Source organism: Acinonyx jubatus, chromosome A2, assembly GCF_027475565.1.
Source record: "Acinonyx jubatus isolate Ajub_Pintada_27869175 chromosome A2, VMU_Ajub_asm_v1.0, whole genome shotgun sequence".
NCBI classification, from domain to species: domain Eukaryota; kingdom Metazoa; phylum Chordata; class Mammalia; order Carnivora; family Felidae; genus Acinonyx; species Acinonyx jubatus.
Genome location: NC_069383.1, coordinates 7,618,745 through 7,645,552, shown reverse-complemented (window position 1 = coordinate 7,645,552; position 26,808 = coordinate 7,618,745). Strand labels below are relative to the sequence as shown.

The window sequence follows — 26,808 nt, the reverse complement described above, 5'->3', positions numbered from 1 at the left end:
CTTCAATTGAGTATTCTTTTCCTCCCAGTTGCGTTTGACAACATAACAGCTTTATACATTTATTACGAGTGGAGAGGCCGACTGAGTCTAAAATATCTTACTTTAATTCTTCAGGTGTTTATGAAATAATGGCTACAGTTGAAGTCTTATGTGTCAGGCCTTGGGCCAGGAAGCATCTTCGTCTTCCTCAAGGCCTGCATTGCCCCCGAGGGCTGGTGGGAGTGACCCTCCTCTGTTGGTGTCGGAAACCACTTCCCCAAAGGCTCATGTAACTTGCTTGATACGGCAGCCACAGTAAATGATGGCGGTACTAAAATGCGCAGTAGCCTGACCCTAGAAACCTGCCTTTATCCGCTAACTACCTTCAGATTCTGTATCTGAGTGAATCCTGTTGCTCAAAGTATTTGCAGTATTGATGGTGTTATTGTCACAACTAGAACTTTGGGGCGTTGCGCACGCTTTTCCGGAGCATGTGGTCACTTGCGTTGAGGGTCCCCTAAGACCGGGTGCTGTTGGAGACACCACGGCAGCGCTAGCCCCGCCTCCATTTGCGGGTCACTGCAGATTCTTGTAAAGTTTTCTCTTCGGGTGTGTGTTCGGTCTCCGTGTTAACCACTTGCTGACTCGCCTTTTAAAATAATCTCCTCCGGGCTGGTTTACAGTGACATCTGACACTTGGCGGTTGTCAGGTTGTGTTTCAGGTTAGCGGGTGCTTTTGGTCCTGGGAGGAGGGAGCAGACTGTGCACCCAGTGTTCACTCTGCAAGGTCAGAGCATCCTTGGCGATAGTTGCTGACGGAGAATGGGTTAGAATCAGGCGAGAGGAAAAGCTGGTTGAGAGAAAAGAGGGATCCTTTTCCTTCCTAACTCTGGCTGGGGGCTAACGGCTCAATTTTTACCCTTTGTTTATTCTGGAGAAACATATGTGACTTGCTTTCTAGAGAAAATACCCTGCTTTTGAATGTGAAACAAATATTCTTAGAGCCTTATTATACAGTGTAAACATTTTTCTTGACTTTTTAACTCAAAATGGCAAAGGAAAGAGAAAGGTGTTTTTGGAAAGAAAACAGTCCCAGAGCATCTGCAGTCAGAAAGATCTAGTTCACTCACCTTTGTTTCCAGCCGCTACTCTCAGGGGCTTCATTTTTCTTCTACAGTTTGAGCCTCAAGCCCTTGCTCCTTCTGGCATGTCTGTCTGTCCAGTCTTTGTCTCCCCGCTTCTAACTTTCCTTGATGTCTTACATACTATACAGCCGACCCTGGAACAGCACGGGAGTTAGGGGCATTGACCTCCTGTGCAGTGAAAAAGCCGCATATAGCTTGACCCCCCTCCCCCAAATTTAATAGCCAAGTACTTTCAACTGTGGAAACCCAACTAAGAACATAAACAGTCGATTAACACACATTTATGTCATATGTATTGTTTACTGTGTTCTCACAATAAGCTAGAGAAAAGAAAATACTAAGAAAATCATAAGAGAAAATACATTTACACTACTTTATGTAGCGAAAACAAATCACGTTTAAGCAAACCCGTTCATTTCAACCCTCTTGTTCAAGAGTCAACTGTTGGGGCGCCTGGGTGGCTCAGTCGGTTGGGTGTCCAACTGCATCTCAGATCATGATCTTGCAGTTCATGGGTTCGAGCCCCGCATAGGGCTCTGTGCTGACAGCTCAGAGTCTGGAGCCTGCTTCCCATTCTGTGTCGCCCTCTCTCCGCCCATCCCCCACTCACACTCTTGTCTCTCTCAAAAAGAAACAAACCTTGAAAATACATGTTTTGTTTTTTTTTTTAAGTCAAGTTTTTTTAAAAAGTCAGTACAGCAACTTTTTTTTTCCCAGTAAAATACAGGCGTGCGTTCTGTGCTGGTGGGTATGTAATAGGTGGGTAAATAATAGTAGACTTCTTTCTTTTTGAAAAATTGAAATAGGTAATGTAATTTCTTAGTCGGTTTATTGACACTTCAGGTGTCATGCTTCGCTCAGAGCAAGCGTGGGTCTTGATGAGTGGAGCAAACGTTTATGGTGAGAATGCAGGATGATGGAGGGTCCTTGTGGCGTAACTGAGAGCAGCCCATCTGGTCGAGTGTGGTAGAAGTTTCTGGTTTCGCTGGGCGCCAGATCTGCCTGCCCTCCTTTCCAGGTCACAGGCCTTTTTTCCCTTGGTCAGTATACACCGCAGACCATGTTTTGCCTTCCCCTGGGATCCAGAGAAACCTCCGCGTTGGTGTCTTTCATTGTTTCCTTATGCCTACAAAAGTTCTCAACGCTGGTGCTGTGAGCTGAATTAGTTTATCCTGTTTTGTTAGCCTCGTTTTTTGTTTGTTTTTCGAAGTCTTCTTTTTCCCCAGCAGTACACTCAGGATCCCGTTCCTATTTCCAAGTCTTGGCCGTTCACCTCGCAGTGATAACAGACATAGTCAGGATTCATATTTACTCTCCGTCCTGATGTTCTGTGACACAGTTCACGGTCCCTGGGCCTGGGGGCACTTTTGCACCCAGAGTTACTGAGCCCTCGGCCGCGCATGCTTCACAGGCAACGTGCCAGGACGTGCTGGTCCTACCGCGGCCGGTGCCTGCCAGCTGCGTGGTCATGTCCCAGCTGCTGCTGTCACTCATCAGGCTGACATGCTCTGGCCCTGGCCAGCTCTTCCTAGGAACCGTGGGGAATATTCCAGTAGCTCAACCTACCTGCTGCCAGATTCCCTCTTACCTTTAGAGAAAACTCAGAATCTCCTAGAAAAGCTGATCAAACCAAAAGAATAACAAATTCTTTCACAACAGATTCATGATGACCCGTGTCTTCTTTGAAATAACCATCCAGCCCAACGAATGCATTTGGATGTTTTCGTCTTGTACTTTTTTTTTTTTTAATAGTCTCACATGGATATGTTTGGCTCACCTAATGAATGTGGCTAACATCAGATAAACCTAAACATAAAGGTATTTTACAGTTTTTCCAAATGTAGCTACCATTCTCCTATGTATTTATCCAGACTTTTAGAGTGAGGTTCTAAAGGACATAACTGATTCATAGAAGAAATGCAAATGGTCTGTAGGCGTATGAGAAAATGTTACAACTTATAATTGTTACAGAAATGAAGAATTAAATTTTTTACACCAAAACTGAAAACCGTTTTAAAAGAAGTGATTGTAGGGGCGCCTGGGTGGCGTAGTCGGTTAAGCATCCGACTTCAGCCAGGTCATGATCTCGCGCTCCGTGAGTTCGAGCCCCGCGTCGGGCTCTGGGCTGATGGCTCAGAGCCTGGAGCCTGTTTCCGATTCTGTGTCTCCCTTTCTCTCTGCCCCTCCCCCGTTCATGCTCTGTCTCTCTCTGTCCCAAAAATAAATAAACGAAAAAAAAAAAAAAAAAGAAGTGATTGTAACCAGTGTTTGGCAGACTACAGAGGGAGGTGAAGTTCCTGTCGTCAGATGGAAACGTTAGTTTGCTGTGATCTTTCTGGGGAGACATTTAGAAATATAAAGACAGTGTTTTGGCTTTTTAACTTTTAACTCTGTTCTAAGGAAGTCGTGGTATTCAAATTGTACGTACAAGGCTATTCAGAATATTTTAGTAATAGGAAACCGTGGAAACCAACCTCAGTCTTCATCACTAAAGATGAAATGGTATTTAAAGGTTATAAACAGCCAATAGAGATACACTGCAGGATATTCTTGGACATGTAATAATGTCTGTAACAAGGGAGAAGCCGGATGCAAAGTGGTACGTGTTCTGTGAACCCTCAGTGCATCCTCTCTGCTTGTGAAAAACCACATCGCCCCATATTGAAGGTAGCTCTCCAGAGGTATGGGGCTTATCACTGGTATTTTTTTTTTAATAGATGCTAATTTCTTTTTTTTAATTTACTCTGGAGAGAGTGAGAGAGCACACACGTGAGCTGGGCAGAGGGGCAGAGGGAGAGAGGGAATCTCACACAGGCCTCACACTCCGCGGGGCTCGATCCCACAACCCTGGGATCGTGACCTGAGCTGAAATCAAGAGTCAGACACTCAACTGACTGAGCCACCCGGGCGTCCCTAGATGGTACATTTTTAAATGATCTTCTGTGCTTTCTAGATTTTCAGTGTAGAACATGCATATTAAAATACCATTTATTAGTTATTTGTTTTCATTATGCAAATATAAGTCCTAGTTACACTTACTTGCAAAACTCTGCCTTTCACCACTGACCTAATACTTTTAAAATAGTTTGTAGGGGGTGCGTGGGTGGTTTAGTTGGTGAAGCATCTGACTCTTGATTTTGGCTGTGGTCATGATCTCACGGTTGTGGGATTGAACCCCTCCTCTGGCTCCATGGTAGGCGTGGAGCCCGCTTAAGGTTATCTTTATCTCTCCCTCTCCCTCTCTCCCTCTCCCTCTCTCCCTCTCCCTCTCTCCCTCTCTCCCTCTCTCCCTCTCTCCCTCTCTCCCTCTCTCTCCTCCCCTGTATTCACTCACTAGCTCTGTCTCAAAAAAAATAATAATTTTTAGGATTGAGAAACTATATTTATCTTTGAGGGAGAACCCAAGAAATGATATTGCATCATTGCCTCTAGAAGTGATATTTTGTAATTAGTTGTACAAATGTGCTATGTTCAGGTTCTTTTCCTTCTAAATGTGAATCCTGGTGTACGTATTTAGACTGCTTTGAGCATTTTCAAACAAATTTTATAGTTAATCACTATCAGTTGCAGGCAGACTTGGCTTTTGAGATAGGCTGTGGATGTGCATTTGCTTTATGCGGAACATCCTTTTCGGAACCGTACCGACAGTGGCCCAGCGACGGCTCGATTCTTTCCTAACTTTACAGACCAGCTGTGCCAAGTGGGAGGTGGATTTGCTGCTCCTGCCAGTTGTCCCGGCACGTTTGTTGACATGTGAAGATAGATAGAATTTTTAATGCAACTTTCAGTGTAGCCTTTCCAGATGATTATAATACAAGCTAGCTGTTCAAGATTCCACTGTAAGTTCCCGTTGGGTAAGAAGCGGTGGTAGGAAATAGTTCTGTTTAGGTTTGCTTCTTTAATTGAATTGACTTTTCCATTAGAAGATGAAAATGGTTTGCGCTTGGTGGTAACTCAGTCGCGGAGCGATTCCCCAGATGTGTTTACGTCAGAGGCGTGGTGCTGGGGGTGACGGTCACCGGAGTCCCCCTCCTCTCCCTTAAGCGCTGGCAGTAACCCCCCTGTCTTCCGGCGGGACGTGTCAGCGGGAGATGAACCGAGCCGTCCCTTGCGGCCCCCGCTGTGGGGAAGGTGCTCTGCAAACATCTACAGAAATGTGCGCGTGTGTGACTTGGCCCTTTGTATCTGATGTGACCCCTTTCCGTGACTTGTCCCCACCAGTCACGCAGAAGTATACCTCGGAAATGGTTGAACGGTTGTGGGGTGACAGAGAGTGACTTGGCCCATTTTGGAGGCAGCACCAGGCTTGGCTCCTTAACGCAAGCCGCCACCCCACCGACCCCTTTCCAGCCTGCCGTGGCCGCGAGGCTTGGACAGACCTCTGAGCAGGAGGCCCTGTGTCCGCTTGGATCCCCTTCCGCTTTCTGCCGCTGGCTGTGTTGCCAAAGAAACCCCAGGGAGCTTTTTGAAAAGACTCTCCAAAGTTTTAAAAGGCAAATATGTGGGTTTGTTAGACTCTGGCTGCCTTAGTGTCAAACAACTAACCCATTGACTATTGAATGAAGCTTCAATTCTGTTTTATTACTTTTTAGGCTTCTAGTTTATTTTTACCTCTGGATGGTTTCCTCTTAATTCCTATATTTAATCCTCAAATTCTATTTTAATTATTTTTGCTTTAAAGATAATTTTAGATGTGACGCATTTTCTTGTAAACATTAGTCCTGTTTTGTTTTTCTACTCTTCGTCTAAAGTAAATGATTTATTAACACGCAGTTCTGCATGTGTTGGAACGGCGGGTGGTAAGTGTGGTCTCTGTAAGCAGAGTAGTAGAAGGAGCCTCACTTCGTGCGGAGAGAAAGCATCTGGAAGCCGGAGGGCTGCGGTTTCCCCACAGCACAGAAAAACCACACTCAGTAATTCAGGAATGCATCCGTTTCAGAGTCTTTCTTTAGACGTGGATTATTCTCCCTTTCACATAATGTACTCGAAATAATCTGGGGATGCCTGTCCTCACATCTGACTCGAGGCTGATTCAAGGAAGGACTAGTTCCCCTGGATAGATGATTTCTCTCTAGCAGCTTCTGATACACACTAAGAATCTTTTTCCTTTTCCGATAACATTTCCCCACATAGTGCAGTTGATTGAAAGCTAAGAGTAAAAAAATACAAACTGAAGCTTGTGTGTTGTCAAAGCTGTGTGAAGTCTGTCCAGATGGGTCGGCTCTGATTTCTTGCCTTTCTGAGGACTCGGCCTGGATTCAAAGCACGATTGGTGTCATTTTTTTGTGAGAGGTGGTTCACTACTCCCTCAAAAGCATACACCTGTTATTATCTCCCATATAAGCTTCATGTCTGTTTCCTCTTCGCAAAAACAGCAAGTAGGGGTTCCCTGGACCAGCATTTTTCATGAGGAATAGCTGGGCTTTCGGCTGAACTCTTCCACGGTCGGACACAGCCACTCACTTTACAACTACCTGTAGGAAAAACTACATGAACCCAAGAGTAGGTCTATTTGGGGGCTTTTTAAAATGGAATTTTTGTTTTTCAGATCAATAATCCTGTTGTAAAATTTAGCAGGCCAAAAAGGCACACAGTGAGCAGTACTTCCTTTCCTTCCGTCTTCCATCGGAGTCTTGGCCATACCAGCGGTCCCTACAGTTTGGGCTCTGTCTCGTTCACATCTCTCTGTGTGATACCTGCACACACACGTGCACACACATACTTGTGCGGAGAAAATGGATGTTTATATTAACTTAAAAATAACCTTTAACACAAATTCTCAATTGCAAGTAAACAAGTAATCTGTAGGGTTTGGTTTTTATGCACGTGGTACCCTGGTGGTTGATCCTTACAGAGAATTTGCTCTAAAACATCCCTGTGAGTGAACAGAGATGGTCTCTTGACCTCATACCAGGCTTAGCTTGTAGCTCACCTCTTGTGATTGTCGTTGTGTCATCTGAAAACAAGCATCTTTGTTAAAATTTATTTTCCTTGATTACTTTGATAATATTTGCACTTTAGTCAGAATTAGGAATTGACTCAACAGTCAGTTACTCGAATGCTATTAGAAATGCTGGAGATAAATACTCTGAAATCAAAATTACTTCTGGCAGATAGCCCTCCAAATGTGTAATGTATTTTTTTTTTTTTTGTAATTCATATTTGTTTAGGTAGATTTTAGGATTCTGGCATAGACATTATAATTTTTGTACCCTGTTTTATTTTCCTGTTCTTGTAGATGTTTATTCTGGCCTGTTTTGTACTGTTATGTTGCAGGGGTTTTGTTGTTGTTGTTGTTTTAGATTCAGATTAGTTAATATACAGTGAAGCATTGATTTCAGGAGTAGAATTCAGTGATTCATCACTTAGATACAACACCCAGTGCTCATCATGAGTGCCCTCCTTAATACCATCATCCATCTAGCCCATCCCCCACCCGTCTGTTTCACGTATTCTTATAAGTTATGTCAAATGCCTAATGAAATGGTGGATGTGTAGGTGCATGTGGGGGTGTGTGTGTGATGGAATATTTATGATGGGATATTTTGGTGGTAGTGCAGACAGGAAATATTGCACAGGATGATACCGGAGGAGGGAGAAAGAATTTGACCCTGGCAAGGTTAGAAATGTTCATGAACCAGGGCTATTGAGATGGACTTCAAAGAATGGCTATGGATGCGCAGAAAACAACGAATGAGAATCTTGGTGAATTTGGCTGGAGAGAGAAGGATGAATGAGAAAGTGGGAGTAGCACTGCTGGCGAACGTGGCATTGGACACGGCGTTGGCCAGCTTGAATGGCACAAAAATAACCAGACGAATTGGTTGATTTAATTGCTTGGATAAAGGATGGTGCCCCATTTTGGTGAACCTTGAAAACCAGGTAAGTGAGTTTGCACTTGTTTCCTTGTTTTTGTTTTGTTTTGAAAGTGTAGGTTCGTAGAGATTGGATATGTGACTTGAGAATGAATGACTTGATGTAAACAGATTTTAGGAGGATTAATCTAGAAATAGGATTAATCTCAAAACCAAATGGGATTAAAACAGGAAGAAGTCAAAGACAACCAGAGACCAACTTGGTCTGAGTAGTAGTATTCCACACAGGTGTCGTGTAAGTTCTGAACTGGGGTAGTGGCAATAGAAACAGAAAACAAAAGCGCCAGTTTCTGGGCTTCTGGTTAAAGATGAAAATTACGTTTTGACTTTCCCCTTTGCGACATCACTAAAACGGTAGTAAAAGAATTTTAAAATCAGTGAAGACGAAGAATGGAAGAGAATAAACACCGTAGGTGTTCTGGAATAGAAAGGCGGCACTTGTTAATAATGAGCACTGGGTGTTGTATGTGAGCAATGAATCACTAAGTTCTACACCTGAAACTAATATTATACTGTATGTTAACTAACTGGAATGAAAATAAAAACTTGAAAAAAAATTTTTTTTTTTTTTTTTTTTGGAAGATGGAAGGCATATGGAGGCGGGGTAACTGATTACCAGAATATAGGAAGCCCTGGTTTAGAGGGTGGTGAGAGGTGCTGCAGCAGGAAAGCCACTGTTCCTGCAGGACTGGAGAGGCTCGGGATCTGAAGCCTCCAGTTTGGCAGAAGGTAGTGTGAGATGGGGCGGTGCCTGGGAGATGATGAATAGATTCAAAATCTGTAAAATTAACAGCCCATCATCCCCTCTACTCCCAAGTACAGATCATTTGGCGGCCAAGAGCATATCCTGTGTCCCAGGCAGAACTCTTGTGTGTACTTCGAACACATTGAAGGAGACTGTGTCAGAAATTCAGGGCAGGAGGCTTGGACGTTGGCATAAGTAGGAACTATGAGCACTGGCTATGACAGAAAGTTAGCATTTAGAATGATTGGTCCCCAATTCCGTTGCAAAACACTGGTGGTGATGCTGGAGACCGAATAGCTCTCAGGAAGAATGAACGGCCCTGAAGGGCACATCCATTTATCGCCATGCGAGGCGGCGGCAGCAGCGAAGTGGCCGCCTCACGTGCTGTGGCCCTCCAGTCTCTCTCAGGCCAGTGGTGTTTCCGGCTGGCATTGCAGTTCCTTATCGTTACGAGTATAAGCATGAATACCTGTGTTTTGAAAGAACAGAATAAACAACCATAGAATGAAAAGGGATAGGAGAAACTGTTAATACCGGCAACAGAAGAAAATGTTTTGAAAGTCAGCATCATCAGATATAAGAGATTCTTACTACAGTAGTAGAGTAGGAACGGGATGCTATGAAAAAAGAACCCTTATTTCAAATGAGAACTCTGATTTTAAGGAAAGTAACAGAGCTAGGAGAATAGGCGAAAGTGAAGAGTGAAAGGGCACAAAGCTTTGGTGCCTGAGAACTAACCCAGGAGGCCTAATATCTGACCGTTAGGAATTCTGGAGAAAAGCAGAGGAGATTTTTTTTAAACTTACGGTATCTTTCTGTAAAGAGAATATAAAATCATTTCTCAGAATTGAAGATGCTATATCTCTAGTGCCCAAAATAATGAGAAGATTGATACTAGGGGAAAAATTATGAAATTTCTGTGCGCAGAGAATTATGAGATCTCCACGAACCCATGGATTAGATTTAAGGGAGCAGGGTAAAGTTCCAGGATTAGTATTGTCCGATTGGTCTAGAGAGCAGCCAGTGTGTATCAGAGCTAGAAGACCAGGGAGCCATTGTGATTGTTGCAAGAATTAAGACCATGGATACGATGAGTAAAATCCAACTTGAAATTACCCATGTGCAAAGCCCTAAGCTGTCCTTCACAGAGGCACAGTTAAGGAAGATGAACGTAATTTAACATCCTTTTCCCCCGTACAATGTCCAAGTCTTTTATTATTGAGTCGTAGGAGTTCTCTATGTATTTAGGGCACCAGTGTTTGGTCGCATAGGTTTTGCTAATATTTTCTCCCAGTCCAATGCTTGCTACTCCTTTTCTGAATGGTGTCTTTGAATGACTAGGTCTATTTTATTTTGAGGAAACCTAATTTAATTTTCTTTTACAGTTCCTGCCTTCTGTGACCTTTAAGAATCCTTTCCCCTAGACGATAAAGATAATGTGTTTTTCTCAAAAATTCATGGTTTGGGCTTTTACATATAGGCCTCTGATCCATCCATATAACTTTTGTATATGGTGTGAGGTAGGCTTGAGGTTAGTTTTTCCACTGTATGGACATCCATTTTTATTTCTGCATTGTTTGTTGTAAAGACTTGTCCCCATAGATTGCTTTGATGCCTTTGTTAAAATTAAATGATAATATAGGTATGGTTCTATTTCTAGAATATTGTTTCATTGATCTCTGTATCCATCCTAAAGGAATGATACATTATTGATTTGTTTTGTGAAATATTTTTGCATCTGTGTTCATGTAGGATATTAATTGCTGTTTGCATTTTTGTTTTTGATTACTGTCGCATTATGAAAACTCTTAGAAGTCAGGTAGTATAAGTCTTCCCAACTTTGTTTCCGCCCCCCCCCCCCCCCCCCCCCCCCACTTATTGTTAGGTCCATATTTAGCTTGTCAATTTCTTCTCTAAAAATTGCTGGAATTAAAATTGGGATTGTATTGAATTTTTTAGTAATGATTTTATTGAGATGCCATTCATCAGCCTTAGAATTCATCTGTTTAATTAGTTTTTCAGTGATTTTTAATATATTCAGATGTGCTCAACCATCACTACAGAAAATTTTTGAACCATTGTCATTACCTCAAAAACCCTGTACCCTTTAGCTACCATCCCTTTACTCTCTTCACCTCCACTAATCTTTCTGTCTCTAAATCTGTCTCCATAGATTTGTCTATTCTGAACATTTCAGATAGATGTGATCATATAGTATGTGGTTTTATGGGCAGGATTGTGTGCTCCCCAAATTCATATGTTGAAGCCCTAGCCCTCAGTTTTATAGTATTTGAAGTTTGGGCCTTTGGGGGAATAATTAAGGTTAAATGAGATCATATGGTGGGGCCCTAAGCCTGTAGGGGTGATGTCCTCAAGAGGAAGAGACCCCAGAGAATGCGGTCTCCTCCCCAACCCCAAGTAGGAACAGAGGAAAGGCCATGTGAGCATACAGGGATGGGGCAGCCGTCTGCAAGCCGGAAGAGAGCTCTCACCAGGAGCCAACCCTGATGGCACCTTGATCTTGGACTTATAGCCTCCAGAACAGTGAGAAAATAAATATCTGTTGTTTAAGCCACCCAGTCTATGGCATTGTTTTAGCAGCCTGAGTAGACTAATAATACATGCCTTCTGTGACTAGCATCTTCCATTTACCATAATGTTTTCAAACTTCATCCATATTGTAGCATATATCAATATTTTGTTCATTTTTATGGCCCCATATAATAACCCACTGACTGGGTTTATCACATTTTGTGTATCCATCCATCAATTGATGGACATTTGGGTTATTTCTGCCTCTTTGCTGTTACGAATAGTGCTGCTTTAAACATCCGTGAACAGGTTTTTATATAGACGTACATTTTCATGCTCTTGGGTAGATAACCAAAGTGGAATTTGGGGGTCAAATGGTAGCTGTATGGTTAACTGTTTGCATAACTATTTTCCAAAGTGGCCATATCATTCTACTTTCCCACCAGCTGTGTGTGAGCCTTCCAGTTTCTTCACATCCTGACCAACACTTGGTACTATTATTTTTTTTTATTCTAGCCATCATCCTGATGGACATGAAGTTTACTCATTGTGGTTTTGATTTACGTTTCCCTGATGACTAATGATGTGTCTACCTTGCTTAGAGAAATGTCAGTTAACATCCTTTGCCTTTTTTTTTTTTTTTAATGAGAGAGAGCGCACCCTTGTGAAAGGATGAGGGGCAGAGGGAGAAAGAGAAAAAGAGAGAGAGTGTTAAGTAGTCTCCACACTCAGCCCAGAGCCCCTCGTGGACCTCATTCCCACGACCCTGGGATCATGACCTGAGCCAAAATCAAGAGTCGGACACAACCAACTAAGCCACCCAGGCACCTCTCTTTGCCCATTTTTTAACTCGGTTGTCTTTTGACTGAGTTTTAAAGTTTTTTAATACTACACGCAAATACTTTATCAGATTTGTAAATATTTTCTCCTATTCTGTGGGTTGACTTTTCATTATCTTGATTGTTCTTTGATATAAAAGTTTTAAAAATGTTGAAGTCCAATTGATTTTTTTCATTGGTTACTTTTTGTTGTTACATTTAAGAATCCCTTGCCACATCAAAGATCATGATTGAGCGTTCTGTTTTCTGGTAAGTGGTTTATAGTTTTAGGGTAGACATTTAGGTCTTTGACCCATTTTGAGTTTGTATGGTGTGAGGAGTAAGGGTTGAAAATTCATTCGTTTGCCTGTGGCTGTCTGAATTGTCCCAGCACCAGTTGTTGAAAGGCCATTTTCATTTTCCCCCCTTGAATGGTCTTGGCATTTTTGTTGAAAACCAATTGTCCACAGACACCTGGGTTTATTTCTGGATTCTCAGTTCTGTTCCACTGATCTATATGTCTGTCCTTTGCCAGTACCTCTCTGTCTTGATTTGTGCAGTGTAGGAACTGTTTAAATATTTGAAGTATGAGTACTCCAACTTTGTTTTTTCAAGACTGTTTTGGGTTCCTTGCAATTCCATATGAGTATCAGAAGGCGCTTGTCGCTTCCTACAAAGAAACCAGCTGGGATGCTGATTGGGGTTGCACTGGACGTGTATATCAGTGTGCGGACTATTGCCATCCTAGTAATACTGCCCTCCTACCTTTTTTTACAGAAGTATTTGAAGGTATACATTTCTCAAAGGAATTTTTACCTTTATTCCACCAATTTTGGTGTGTTTTGTTTTCATTATGATTTAGTTCAAAACATCTTACAATTTTCCTTGTTATTTCTTTTTTGACTCTTACATTATATAGAAATGTTGTTTAGTTAGAAATGGTTGAGGTTTTCCAGGGTAGCTCATTGTTCCTGATTTCTAATATAATTCCATTTTAGTCAGAGAACACTCTGTATGATTTCAGTCTTTAAAAATGTAGAAAGGGCCATTTTAATGGCCCAGAAAATAGCCTATTTGATGAGCATACGGTGGACTGTTGAAAAGGATATGGAGGGGCGCCTGGGTGGCTCAGTCAGTTAAGCATCCGACTCGGTTTCGGCTCAGGTCATGATCTCACGGTTCATGAGTTCGACCCCCGCATCGGTCTCTGCTGTCAGCCCAGAGCCCAATTCAGATCCTCTTGTCTCCCTCCCTCTCTGCCCCTCTCTTGTTTGCGCGCGCTCGCTCGCTCTCTCAAAATAAAAACTTTAAAAAAAAAAAAAAAGAAAAGGCTATGGATTCATTAGGTGTAGACGGTGTTGTGCTGGAGCAGGATCGCGTCGGCTTGTGGGAGGTGAGGGTGCACTTCTCTCCCCAAGCCCCTGCTCAGTAATGTCCCGTTAGGAGCTGGAAATCTGCCTTGGCGGGAGGATTACGCCACATTTGGTTTGGTGTATTTTGAAGCTCTGTTAGAAGAATATACATTCATGATGGTCTTTTTAATAAATTGACCCTCTAATTAGTACAAAATGTCTCTCTGATCTCCGGTATTATTTCCTTCTGGTCTGTTTTGTCCAGTACTGTTACAGTCTCTTTAGCCTTCTTCGGCTTAGTTTGCGTGATCATCTTTCCCCATCTGTTCACTTTCAACCTATCTGTGTCTTTGCACTTCTGTTGTGTCATCTGTAATAGCATAGACAGTCCTCCCCGTATTTGTCCCTTCCGGTCTTCCTTGTCTTTGGATTGTAGGTTTTAGTCTATCTGTTAACATTTATTGGAAGTATTAATAGGTTGATTTTTAGATGTACCTTTTTTTTTTCTGTTCTTTAAAACATTTCTTTGTTCCTACTCTCCTCTCTTCTTTTGCATTATTTGGAATTGTTTACAATTGCATTTTAATGTATCTGTTGGCCTTTTAGGTGTTCATCTGAGGTTGTGTGTGTTCTTATTCTTATTCTAATTACAGTGTTCTTTTTTTCTTTTTCCTTTTTGCCTAGAGTTGACCCTGGAGTTTGCACTGTGTGGGTCAACTTAGCGCCAGATTTTTTTCAATAAGTACAGTATTTAAATGTATTTTCTCTTTATGATTTTCTTTTCTCTACCTTACGAATTGTAAGAACACAGCATATAATACATGTAACATACAGAATGTGTGCTAATTAACTGTTTATGTTGTCGGTAAGGCTTCTGGTGAACAGTAGATTAATAATAGTCCAGTTTGGGGGGAGTCAAAAGTTATATGTGGATTTTGTACCGCGTGGAGGGTCAGCACCCTTAACCCCCACATTGTTCGAGAGTGAACTGTACTTAGAGTTCATATCATGTGACCTCACGGGGAATGTAGAAACCTTCAACTGTACAGTTCCATTTACTATCCCACTAGCCTGTTGTATGATACATCTACATATGCTTTAAACCCACAGACAGTATTATAAGTTTTTGGTTTAAACCATCCTCTGTATTTTAAAGAATTAAGAAAAGTAATCTTTTATACTTTATATTTACTTTATAATAATCTTGATACTTATATTTACTGTTTCTAATGTTTTTCATTTCTTTCTGAAGATCTAAGGTTCCATCTAGTATCAATTCCCTTCCGTCTGAAATGCAAGTCTGTATACTATGTGAAGTCCCTTAGTTTTATTTTTGGAGAATATTTTCACTGGAAAAAGAATTTTTGATTGATGGGCTTTCCCCCTCTTCAACATTTAAAGATGTTACTACTCTGTCTTCTGGCCTTTGTATTTGTTAATGAAAACTTAGTGGTAATTTTAATTCTTGTTTGGTATGTTACAAGTAACTTTTCCCAGTTGGCTTTCAAGAATTTCTTCTCCCTTTTGGTTTTCAGCAGTTTATTTTCTTTTTCTTTCTCTCTTCTTCAGAATTGATCATTTTTGATGGTCTCTCTGTGTAAGTCTTATCTCCTCATTCTGTTGTCAAGCCCGTCCAATAAATAAGTTATTCTAGATAATATTCATTTCTAGAATTTTTCTTCATAGTTATGATTTTTTACCGCAGTTAGTTTTCACTTATTATGACCATGTTTTCGTTCATATCCTTGAGTATAGATATAGGTACATTGTCTCCTAATTCCAACATTGGGTTCTCTCCAGATTAGTCTCTCGATTATCTCTTCTCTTGAGGGTGGATCTCATTTTCTTGTTTCTTTTTATATGAGCAAAATTGGATTGTGCCATTCCCTCCTTCCGAGACTAGGCTACCCTTCAGTATAAACTTCTTTTTGTTGTTCTCTGGTGGCTTCAGACAGTTGGTTTTATATTTATTCTAGTTTAGTTACTTTTTGCCAGAAATTGTGGTTAGATACACTGGTACCAATCACAGAACCATGGTTTAAGTATAACTTAAAGTTTCCATGTCGACTAAAACAGCCTCCACAGTGATGTAAGTGTTGGGATGAAGTCAGATTGGAGGTAGGGGTTTGCAGTGAACCGTATTTTCTGTCAACAGGAATTCAGTAACTTACGCAAAGGTCGATTGGTCAAAGAACAGTATAGGCATGTGATTTGAAGACATGTGCATATCCGCCTGGACAAATCACCTCTTAAATTGAAAAAAAATTAAGAGTGGTTGCTACTTAAAAAAAAAAAGTTAAAGGGATGCCTGGGTGGCTCAGTTGGCTAAGTGTTTGTCTCTTGATTTCAGTGTCATGACTTCAAGCCCTGCATTGGGCTCTGGAGCCTGCTTTAAAAAATAAAGAAATAAAAGAGTGGTTGCTATTGGGGTGCCTGGGTGGCTCAGTCGGTTGGGCGTCCAACTTTGGCTCAGGTCATGATCTCACAGCTCTTGAGTTCGAGCCCTGCGTCGGGCTCTGTGCTGACAGCTTGGAGCCTGGAGCCTGCTTTGGATTCTCTCTCTCTCTCTCTCTCTCTCTCTCTCTCTCTCTCTCTCACTGCCCCTCCCCTGCTTGTGCTCTGTCTCTCTCTTTCTCTCAAAAATGAATAAATGTAAAAAAAAAAAGTGGTTGCTACTGAAGGTGGGGAAGGGTGAACCGTAGCACTCTTGCTTTTTATTGTAAGTTTTTCTGCATTACTTACCTAAGGTATAAGTTCTTAGAAGAAAACTCAAATTTTAGCAAGCAGGAAATCTAACCACTACTGTCTCTAGCCACTACTGACTAATGCTTTCCACGCCAGACTCTGGGTAATGGGAAGGGTAATCCTAATTTGGGAACGAATGTGAAGTTCAAGTCTGGATAGAAACTTGAAGACCGATTTTAAGAGGTTTCCTTTTGTTAAAACCATGCCTTTTGGTTTGTTCTGTGAGACCGGGTTCCTTGCATTGTGTCCAGTCCTCTCTGAGGAGGTGAGGCTGGGAGGAATGATTGGTAGCAGGGGGAGAGTGTGTCCTGTGCTCCGGCCTTTCCTCTGGAAAGAGTACTTGGTGAAGAAGAAAGAATTGTGTGCCTAAAAGGTTTTTATTAACCCCCTCCCCCACCTTCAGAAGTAACAGCTGTTGAAGTCCAGAGGGGCACCTGGCGGGCCCAGTCGGAAGAGCATAGAACTCTTGATCTTGGGATCGTGAGTTCAACCCCATGTTGGGTGGAGAGATAACTTAAATAAATAAAAAAAAATAATAAAGGCCAAGCAGATACATCAACTTTCATCTTCATGCCCAATAGCATGAAGCTTAGTATGCGTAGAATAGCATATTAGATGCTATTCTTTTAGGTTCCTTTTTTACTTATTTGTGTCTTTTTAACATATTTTCATATGGCTCTATGAATATACCAGTTAGTGATTCTAAGGTTGTGGGGTTTTTTTGTTGTTGTTGAGTTTGTTTGTTTTTTAAGTGCTTCATCCCGTGGGGGGCACAGGACCGTGGTTGGTCGGGTGTCAGTCACGACACAGTGGTCATTACCTGCACCTGTGCAAACTTGACTATCCCCTGTTCTGTCAGCATTAAGGACCTTTTGAAGAATTTGCCCTGAAAAAACCTTTTAATACAAGCAAGCTCAGGACCTAAACTTACAAAATGGGTGGGAGCAGATGAGCAGGAAATGCTTAGTTCCTCTGTGACCGGAAGCTCACGGGCAGTACTCACGCCCTTGGTGCTCACGGAGCACGGTGACAGGTGGAAAACATAGCCCTCCTTGACAAGGGTCTTGAAGGTTCAGCGGAGTGAGACTGCGTAAAACCTCCGAGGAGTGTCTTAACCAATTCATTTAACTTTTCTTTACTTACAAAGAGTGTTAGGATAAATCTGTTTGAGTCTAAACGGCTAATCTTTAAGTAAACCTAAAAATTCCATCGAAGGATGTTGTGTTTTAACTGGTAGCATTTTCTTAGTGTAACGATACGTATTATGATTGGTGTCTTAGATGAAATTTGGTCAATACATCACAGGTTTTATAGCCACTCTATGTTCTTCGACATTGTTAAAAGCTGCGTACCGTATCCTCAGATGAATCTAACAGGGTATTTACCTAATTCCCTATGTTTGCCGTATAGATTGTTACAAGGTTTTTGCCACTGTGAGCAATGCTGTGATAGTTTGCTAGCTAAGTATTTTTATAATTCTGTGATAATTTCCCCATGATAAATGCATATAGTTGTTGTATCAAAAGGAATGTGCTTTAAGGCTTTTGAATATTTCTAAATTTTATTCCAGAAAAAATCCTAACTGTGTACTCTCTGACCCCCAATGGATAGAAGCTCCCATTTTCCTGCACTTTGGCTATCATTGGGCTTCATTGTTTCTTTAAAGACCTTTGTTAATTTAATAACTGGGAGATGAATATATTGCCACGAGACAGAAGTCAGTCCGAATGAGGTAACCTAAGAAGTTCCCCGGAACCAAACACCTAGAACTGTGTGCTTGGTAAAAAGTATGAGCCTCTGTGTGGAAGCAGGAGGATATGATATGGGGAGGGGTGCGCTGGAGGACAGAGGCCACACAGAAAAGGAGACAAAGCCTTGTGCCTGGGCGAGGAGGGAGAGAGCTGCCGTTTCCATGGAGATCTTTAGTGACAAGGTGAACTGGAAAAATAACGGACTTTCTCTCCCACGGAGGCAACTAGAAAGTAGTTTGAGATAAGTTCTGGGTATGAGGGGGGTGGGGAACGTATGTCCTGAGAATTTGTTACCTTCGGCGTGTTTGGGGTTGGAGTTTGTATTACCACTTTGGGGGGGAGGATTTCCCCAAGCTGGGAAATTAATACAAAGACCCCACTAAAAATGAGCTGAAAAAAAGTTACCAAGCAGAGGAGAGATCCCACCAGAACAAGTCAGCACATACAACGAACAGCAGAATGAGAGCCCCAAGAATGTCAAAGAAAAGGATCTTTAGAGTGTGCCCCTAAGTGTGAAAAATGGTTACATCAAAGAAACAAAAATACTGCGGAACAAAATAGAAATAAGACAGACTTTAAGAAGAAACTGGGAAACTCTACAGATGTAAACTAAGATGTTTAAAAGTAAACAGCGAATTTGACACGGTTGAAAGAATCACTTAACCAGATGATAAATCAAGAAAAATTAGAAAGTTTGAACAAAGAACATGAAAATGTCCAACATACATGTAGTAGAAAATAGGGGAACAAATATTTGAAGAGTTGACAACCCAAGAATTTTCTAGAATTCGTGAAAGGCAAAGTATGCATATCAGATTTTAAGGGTAACCAAATAAAATATGTAACTCCAGAGCGATGTAAGAACTACAGTGGAATAAGGAAGCCATCAACCTGGTAAAAGAAAAAGGAGAAAACAAAAGCAAAGAAAATAGAAAATAAAATTTTTAAAAAAAATAATCAAAATAAGATGGTAAAAAATAATCCAAATAGCAATGTATAAAACAGTATATAACAGTGTATTTATATTTGGGTTTTATAATAAAACCAAATTTATCCATTGGAGACCATCAAACTCCATTTTTTTAAGAGCGCGTTTGGCTGTGGTTTGCAGTAGATGTAAAAGTAGAAAAGTAAAGAGATGGAACCGGTGTACTTGGGGTAAATTCTAACCAGAGATGGGAATAACCATACTAACATCCGGTCCCGTGGATTTCCTCAGGCACTACTGTGAGGAGGAAACATGGTTATTTCCTACTAATAACAAGACCAAGGGACCAGGAATATAATTCAAAAGTTTATATACTTGTTAACAGGGCCTCAAAATATAGGACCGATATTTTAGAGAGGTATAAGAGAAACTGACAAATCTATAATTAGGAAGATTTCCATTAGAAATTCTCAGTAATTAATACCCAGAGAAATGGCTGACAATATATTAGATGTGAAAAACAGAATTGACCAGCTTACTCTAATGGGATCTTATATCCATTAGAGAATGGACATTCTTTTCAGGCAAATGTAAAGAAAATCACATATTCAGCTGTAGGTCTCATCACCTTTTAAAGAAACTATCAAAAAGATAATCTCTGATTAATTCTAAAGTGAAATTAAGAGGTTTTTTAAAAAGATTTTTTAAAAGTACCCTTTGGAAATAAAATTTAACTTTTTTTTTAATGTTTATTTCTTTTGAGAGAGAGACAGACAGACAGAGAGAGCGAGCATGAGGTGAGGAGGGAGACAGATTCCAAAGCAGACTCCAGGCTCTGAGCTGTCAGCACAGAGCCGGATGCGGGGCTCGAAGCCACAAACCGCAAGATTGTGGTGTGAGCCAAAATCAGACACTTAACCGACTGAGCTACCCAGGTGCCCTAAATTAACTCTTAAGAGAACTATTAATAATGGAAAAAAGAATATGCAGCTGAATGTAAGGGAAACCCATACGGATCAGACTTAGGTGATGCAGCCTGAGTGGTGTGGAGAAGAAAATCTGTAGTTTTAAATGCTTACGTTAAAACAAAGAGGAAAGATTACAAAGCCAATAGACCAAAACGAGAATTTCTAGGAGGAGAACAATTATAAAAGAGGTACATGAAAAAGAACAGAAATGAAATAAAGATAAACAGAAATAAATCCCAAACTGGTTCTCTGCAGAATTAATCATAAAAATATTTAAAATAAATACAAGACCTCACAAAAACAACAGGTTTTTTAAAAGAACCAACAGACAACTGGACAGTGTACTTGAAAAATTCACTTAAAATGGGCAGTTTTCTAAAAGCAGCAATACCTACGGTGGGGAAAGAATAGACCATGTAAAATACATGGTTTGTGAACCGTTGTGTATCCATGCAGACAAACATAAAATTACATTTCTTCCTCATACACAGTTTTACTTCAGGAAGATGAGAAATCTCAATGTGAAATCAGGTGAAAAAAATAATGCACTAGAATCCATGCCTTGGGAGAGAAGATTTCCTAAATAAAAATTAAAGCATAAGCCATAAAAGAAAATTTGTATAAATTTGATGATGACAAATTAAGAATTTCTCTTTACATAATGCTTTCCATTAAAAGAAGTTAGGCTGCAAACTCCAAGAATGTAAGAATTGCAATATATGATGATACAGTAGGGATTTTCACAATGAAAACTAACAGGTCAAAAAGACAGCTCAGTATTAGTCAGTCCGTAATACTTATTACAGGCTTACATTTTAAAAAATGTTTTCCAGGCAAAATTCACATACTGCAAAGTGCACAGATCTTAAGTGGATAGTTTGAATTCTTTTTGACAGGCATATACGCTCAGGTAAACCATACCCTAATCAAGAATACAGAAAGTTCCCTGGAGCACCTGTTGGTCAGTCTTTGCCCTTCAAGGAAAAGGAAGTCACTCTTGATTTCTATCACCATAGAAATAATTTTCCCTGTTTTAGAACTTCATATAAGTAAAACCATAGATATCTGGCTTTTTTCCTTCACCATGTTTTTAAGACTGATTCATGGTATATCAGTACAGTAGTTCATTAAACTGCTGAATAGTAGTCTGTACATACACCGTGGTTTCTACAAGAAACTGCCAGGGGCACCTGGGTGGCTCGGTCAGTTGAGCATCTAAGTGTTGATTTCGCCTCACTTGTGAGATTGAGCCCTGCAACTGGGCTGTGTGCTGAGAGCGCAGAACCTACCTGGGATTCTCTCTCTTCTCTCCCTCCCTGTCCTTCCTCCAACTCAGGAAAAAACAAAAGATTTTTCTGAAGTGATTATGTATTACACTGTCATCATCAGTGTCTGAGCAAACTTTTTTTTAAAAGATTGTGAAGGATATGACGTAATATACAGAAGAGAACGTGAAAATCATAAACTCAGGAGAATCTTCGCCTCGCTGTAGTCAGAGAAATGCGTATTAACACCGTGGCGACCCGCAGTACAAATGTGTGGAAGAGGCTGTCGGCTGTTAAACAGCACTGGTGGCTGTCCAGCGACAGCACATCTGACAACAGGTAGTGAAGTTTATGATGGACCCCTTTCTCCCATCACCTGCCAGTTGTGTAGTGTGAGAAACTCAAACCTGTATGTATGCAAGAGAACTTAAGAGTACTGTTCTTTGCAGCTTTTGTTGGGAACTACCAAAACCTGGACCTCAACCAAAGTGATCGTTCGTAGGGTCCATCAACAAGAAAACGGAGGACTTATTGTAAGGTCTAAGCTGTATCTAAAACTTGAAAACATACGGAATGTAATTTCAGGTACAGTGTTACAGTAAGATAGAAAAACATTCGTAGGAAGTGCTGTGCACCACATCATGGGGTATTTGCCCCTAGGGAAAGCAGAAGGAAGGGAGACACTGGGAGCAGTACAAAGCAGGTCTCTTGCAGAATCTGTACTATTTAATTTCCTAAAAAGTTGAGGGAGGTGTAGCTGGAATGAGACCATGGGAGTAGGAGATTTGTCCAAACTGCATCATCAGTTTATAAGAGTTCATTGTATGTTATAAACTGTGATTCCCTGTACATTTGAAATGTTTAATGAAGTGATTGGTTGTTTTAAGGCAGAGTTCTTTGATTACTGAAGCTAAAGATTTTTTTTTCAGCTTTTTAACCACTAATACGTATTTCTTTCAGCTTTGGGATTTTCTGTTGGTATGCTCTCCCCATGTTTCTGTGGAGGTTAGCTTTTTCACGTTTTTAATTCTCTTAATTGATTAAAGATAGTAACTCGTTAAAGATCTCTTTTACTAAGATATTTTCAGAATCTCAGATTAAGTGTTTAGATGACTTTGCTTAGAAAAGCCTTCTCCAGTCTGAGATCAGGAAACAGTTCGTGGGTATTTTCTTCGTTTTATGGTTTAGGTTTGTATATTTTAAGTCTTAACCCTTCTGTGTCATGTATTTTGGAGTATGGAATGTGTTTTGAAATCACTCGTGTCTTTACGCACTAACCTGAAACAGGCCAGAATTTATTGTCTTAATGATTTTTCTTTCTGAGTCCGTGTTGTCTGTTAGTTTTATCCAAGTGGTAATATGTGCAGATGAACTGAAATCGTGCAGATGAACTGAAATCGTATGAAAGGTTGTATAACAAAGTAGCGTGGTTCTCTGCCTTCCCCGCCTCCCAGTCCTCAGCAGCTCCCCTCCAGCTGTTTCAGACTTCCGCTGTCTATCCTGTGACTTACGCAGCTCCCTCCCTGTCAGTACTGCGCATGCGTGCTGCACATCTGTGATTGATCAATTTTAGACATCTGTGACTTCCTGTGATAAGAGGTTTCTTGCACTGCCATTTCTTCTGCTTTTTGTCCTTCGTCCACAAAGTGTAGCTTTGTTTACATTCGTTTATGAATAATTTTAAAATAAAGCTTTAGTTATTTTGATATTTATAATACATGCTTCTAGAAATATAGCTAGGCATCAAAATAGACTCTGGTTATAGTTTTTGTTTTTCTTGAAGGAGATAATTGCTTTTTTTTCTCTTGTATGGAACCTTTGTACCGATTGCGAGTTCTTTTCATGCCTTCTGAAGGACAGTTTCCCACAAGGTCAGTCACATTACGTGATCTTAGAAGGTCCTGTGTTTCCGTGGTGACCTTCCTCAGAACATTCCTTCATTCGCAGCAGGCTGGTTCCTGGGCCTGCCGACAGGCTTGTAGGTGGGGCCGGCTGATGTCTAGCTTCATTGCTGTGGTGGATGGGGTCTTATTTTCACGGTAGTTTTTTTTTTTTTTATAATTTTTTTTTTTTTTTTTTACTATTTATTTTTGAGAGACACAGCATGGGCAGGGGAGGGGCAGAGTGAGAGGGAGACACAGAATTGAAATCGACTCCAGGCTCTGAGCTGTCAGCCCCAGAGCCCGACGCGGGGCTTGAACTCAGAAACCACGAGATCATGACCTGAGCCGAAGTCGGACGCTTAACCGACTGAGCCACCCAGGCACCCCTTCACTGTCGTGTTAACAGACTTTTGTTGATGTATTGTAAGCATATTGGTATGAACATATTTTCTTTAAAAATATTTCGGTATTAATCCCTGTTGGCATTGATGATGCATGTTGATTTCCTTAACTTTTCTCCCAAGTCACGTTTATAACTACTGCACGAGTGTTCACCAGTCAAACCAGGCCCGAGGGGCTGGCGTCCCTCCCTCCAAATCGAAAAAGGGTCAGACGCCTGGGGGAGCTCAGTTTGTTGGCTTGGAATTATACAAACGACTTAAAGAATTTTTGAAGAATTACTTGACAAATCTTCTTAAGGTAAGACGTTGTACGTGTATACTTAAACTTACTCTTTATAATAGAATGTAAAAGAAAATAGTGAAATGATGGTTCTAACTTGATTGAATGCTAAATCTCTCACTGTTATTTGTTCATTGTTTTCGGCATTGACATTTGCATGAAGCTAGTTTGCTCTTGCTTAGTCTTTTACCTATTACGAAGATGGAGCTTTCCTAAGCTATATTCTGTTTTTTAATTTGTTAAACTAGAAGGCTTTGATAGCTTTATATCCAATTAGTACTTTTCCTTAAATCACTAACCATTTTGTATTTGGTTGTTAGAAATTAACGGACCTTTTCACTTCGAGCATCTCATTATGAATTCAGATCACCTGTGTTGTATTTTGACCCCAGTGTGTTGTTTTGTCTAAAAATGTACAAATGATCGTAAGGTTATCTAACCTTTGGTAATCACATTTTTCCACTGTGACCTCCTCTTGCACATGGTCGTGTAGTGTATTTCAGAGCTACGATGAAATCGTGCCCTTGGCTAGGATGGGTTTCTCTACGAACATCCACGGCCTTCGAGTATGGTTCCTCCTGCTCCGAGCCGTTGCTCGGACAATGATAGTTTTTCCCCTTCATCTTCTGCCTTTTCCTTCCTCAGTCTCCATCCTCTGTAGGAAAGGCAGTGTGATGCCTGCCTTCCATCCAGCCACAGGATGGGCAAGTGCTCCTTCACCTGGTGCTACACATGTCACATAGAGTGAGTGAAGACATCTATACTCTCGACCCTGGGAAGTCTGTGCTCTGTGTATATGCTTTAAAGATTTTTTGTTTACACAGACATTATGCAAAATTTTCAGCATGCTTCAAAATTGTTTTTCTTAATCTATTTCACAAGGCAATTGGAAACTTAATATCATTCTAACAGACCCTAGTTGATTGACCACAAATTGTGACTAAGATAGCATGATTTTCATGTTCCCTAAACCATGTGTGTCGTAGAGTTTTGCTGAAACCGCTGTGTCCTTCTGTTTATTCAGAACACTTTGTAAAGTGAACACTGGAATTGATTATTCTTCAGCATTAAAGTGGGAACAGGAGTATATTGTGTTGTATCAAAGTATTGGGAGCTGTGCTCTATCAGTGATATCTTTGCATTTTGGAAAAGGTCCTGTGCTATAAGCCAGAGTAGCAAACCTTTACATTTGATAGTTCATTTCTTACTGAAATTTAAGTGAGCAAAAATCTGGTTGTATCAAGATCTGGTCAGGTTTTCCTGTGGCTTATGGGCTCACTTGTGTGCCACGTGTTTGTGGGGCCTCAGTTCTGAGGTTGACGACACTGAGGCAGGGCGAGCGGGTGGCCTTCCCAGGCCCTCGGTTCATGGCGGGGCTGCGTCCCTCGTTTGTCACCTCTGTGCTTTCTTGCTGCAGCGTATTTCAGGGACACTGAAGTGGAATATGCAGTTTTTAAGGAGGCAGATATACCTTGCGGATGTCATTAATATCGGAGGAAAAAAATCTCCGGTTGATCCTTCACATAACAGTTTGTGGTTTACCTTGTGGAAATCTGGGTAAAAATAATTTTAGTGAATGCACATTTTCCCCTTGAGATCTTGTTAAAGAAGAAATATTGTACCATTACACTTATTTTTACAGAAATGCAGCAGATTATTGTAAAAACTATTAATTTATAGTTTTTAAGTAAATTTAATGAAGGAAGCAGATGCATTAAAAAATCGAGTAGTATTGGCCCTGTGGTCTAAATTGCTAATAGGACATTTTAATTAACTTTAACTGAAAAATATCAAAAACGGGGCTGATTTTGAGGTAAATTCCTTATTCCCTTCATTCTAAAAGTTGGAGGTACTTCGTATGAGTGTATATGATACATAATATTCCACCGTGGAAAGTTTCCATTTTGAAAGGATTTTCATTAAAATTCTCTCTATAGTCTGTTCCTCACAAGCTATATTCTTATGAGAATAGGTGTTAATGAGCATGTTTTTGTATACAAAATAAAAAGCTCATCTAAAACCGAACACATGGATGTATTTTTAATGCCGTAGGTTTGTTTTAGTGAACTTTTAATTTATCATGTGACAAATTAGTCCTTAAAGCTTGGGTTCACTTGTTTTTAGGATGGAGAAGATTTGATGGATGAGAGCGTACTGAAGTTCTACACTCAACAATGGGAGGATTATCGATTTTCCAGCAAAGTGCTGAATGGAATTTGTGCCTACCTCAATAGACATTGGGTTCGCCGTGAATGTGACGAGGGACGGAAAGGAATATATGAAATCTATTCTGTAAGATTTTTTAAACACCTTTCACGTGTGTGCTTTCTTAGTGCTGCCTCATCTGTCAGTAGGGGGAGCTAGGCAAGTAGTGAAGCTGTTTTCAGACCCGGAGGCTAATTTCCTTTGCTTTAATTTATCGACAGATGACTCTTAGATATTTTGTGGCAGGAAAGGATGAGTAAATTGGAGTTCTGAAATACAGCCTCCACACTTCTGCATTTACTGATAAGTTTCTTCCGCAGTCACTCGACCAGCCGTCCAGTCTAGCCTGGAACTGTCCCGCTTGTAGCGCTGGGCATCCCACGTGCTGGCTGTGTCAGGCAGATCCAGTCCCGAGCCGGGGACCCGGGCCTCCCAGATCAGCCCTCGTGGCCTCTGTGGTTTGGGAAGCTGTTTAGGGAGAGGACCGTGTGGTGAGATGCCTGCCTTTTCTCTTTACAAAATAATACGATACTGACAGAGTTGAAAGTTGAAGGTTCTTTTTAGACGGCATGAAAATAGATTGTGAAAAGGCAGAAGTCGAGTGACTGAATCACTTTCATTAATATGTTTCTTAGTGTCATTGTTTTTCAAGGTGTGGTCCCCAAACCTGCCACATCATGGACACCTGGGAACTTGTTAGCAATGCACATTACTGGGCCCCAGCCTCAACTTACTAGAAACCCTGGAGGTGGGGGTCAGCAGACTGTTGGAGTCCCTTGAGAGGACTGTGATGTCCAGTCAGCTTTGGGGACTGATGTCGTAGACCAGTGGAGGGGAAGGACTCGACAGAAGGCCTGTCTGTTCGGAACGGGCTATCAGATGCACAGACTGTCCTCTTCTTGAACCAGTGATGTGAACATGTTAAGTTCTGCATAA

General features: G+C 40.9%; 1 protein-coding gene across 2 annotated transcripts in view; it reads left to right on the top strand.

The window, feature by feature from the left end:
- The window catches only part of CUL1 (cullin 1), a 103,937-nt gene that overhangs the window by 38,222 nt on the left and 38,907 nt on the right, over positions 1-26,808 (top strand). For both annotated transcript variants that reach the window (XM_027075694.2, XM_053217928.1), the window contains exons 3-4: positions 23,511-23,685; positions 25,792-25,959. In XM_027075694.2, coding sequence (XP_026931495.1) covers positions 23,511-23,685; positions 25,792-25,959 — 343 coding nt within the window. The remainder of the gene's footprint in view (positions 1-23,510; positions 23,686-25,791; positions 25,960-26,808) is intronic.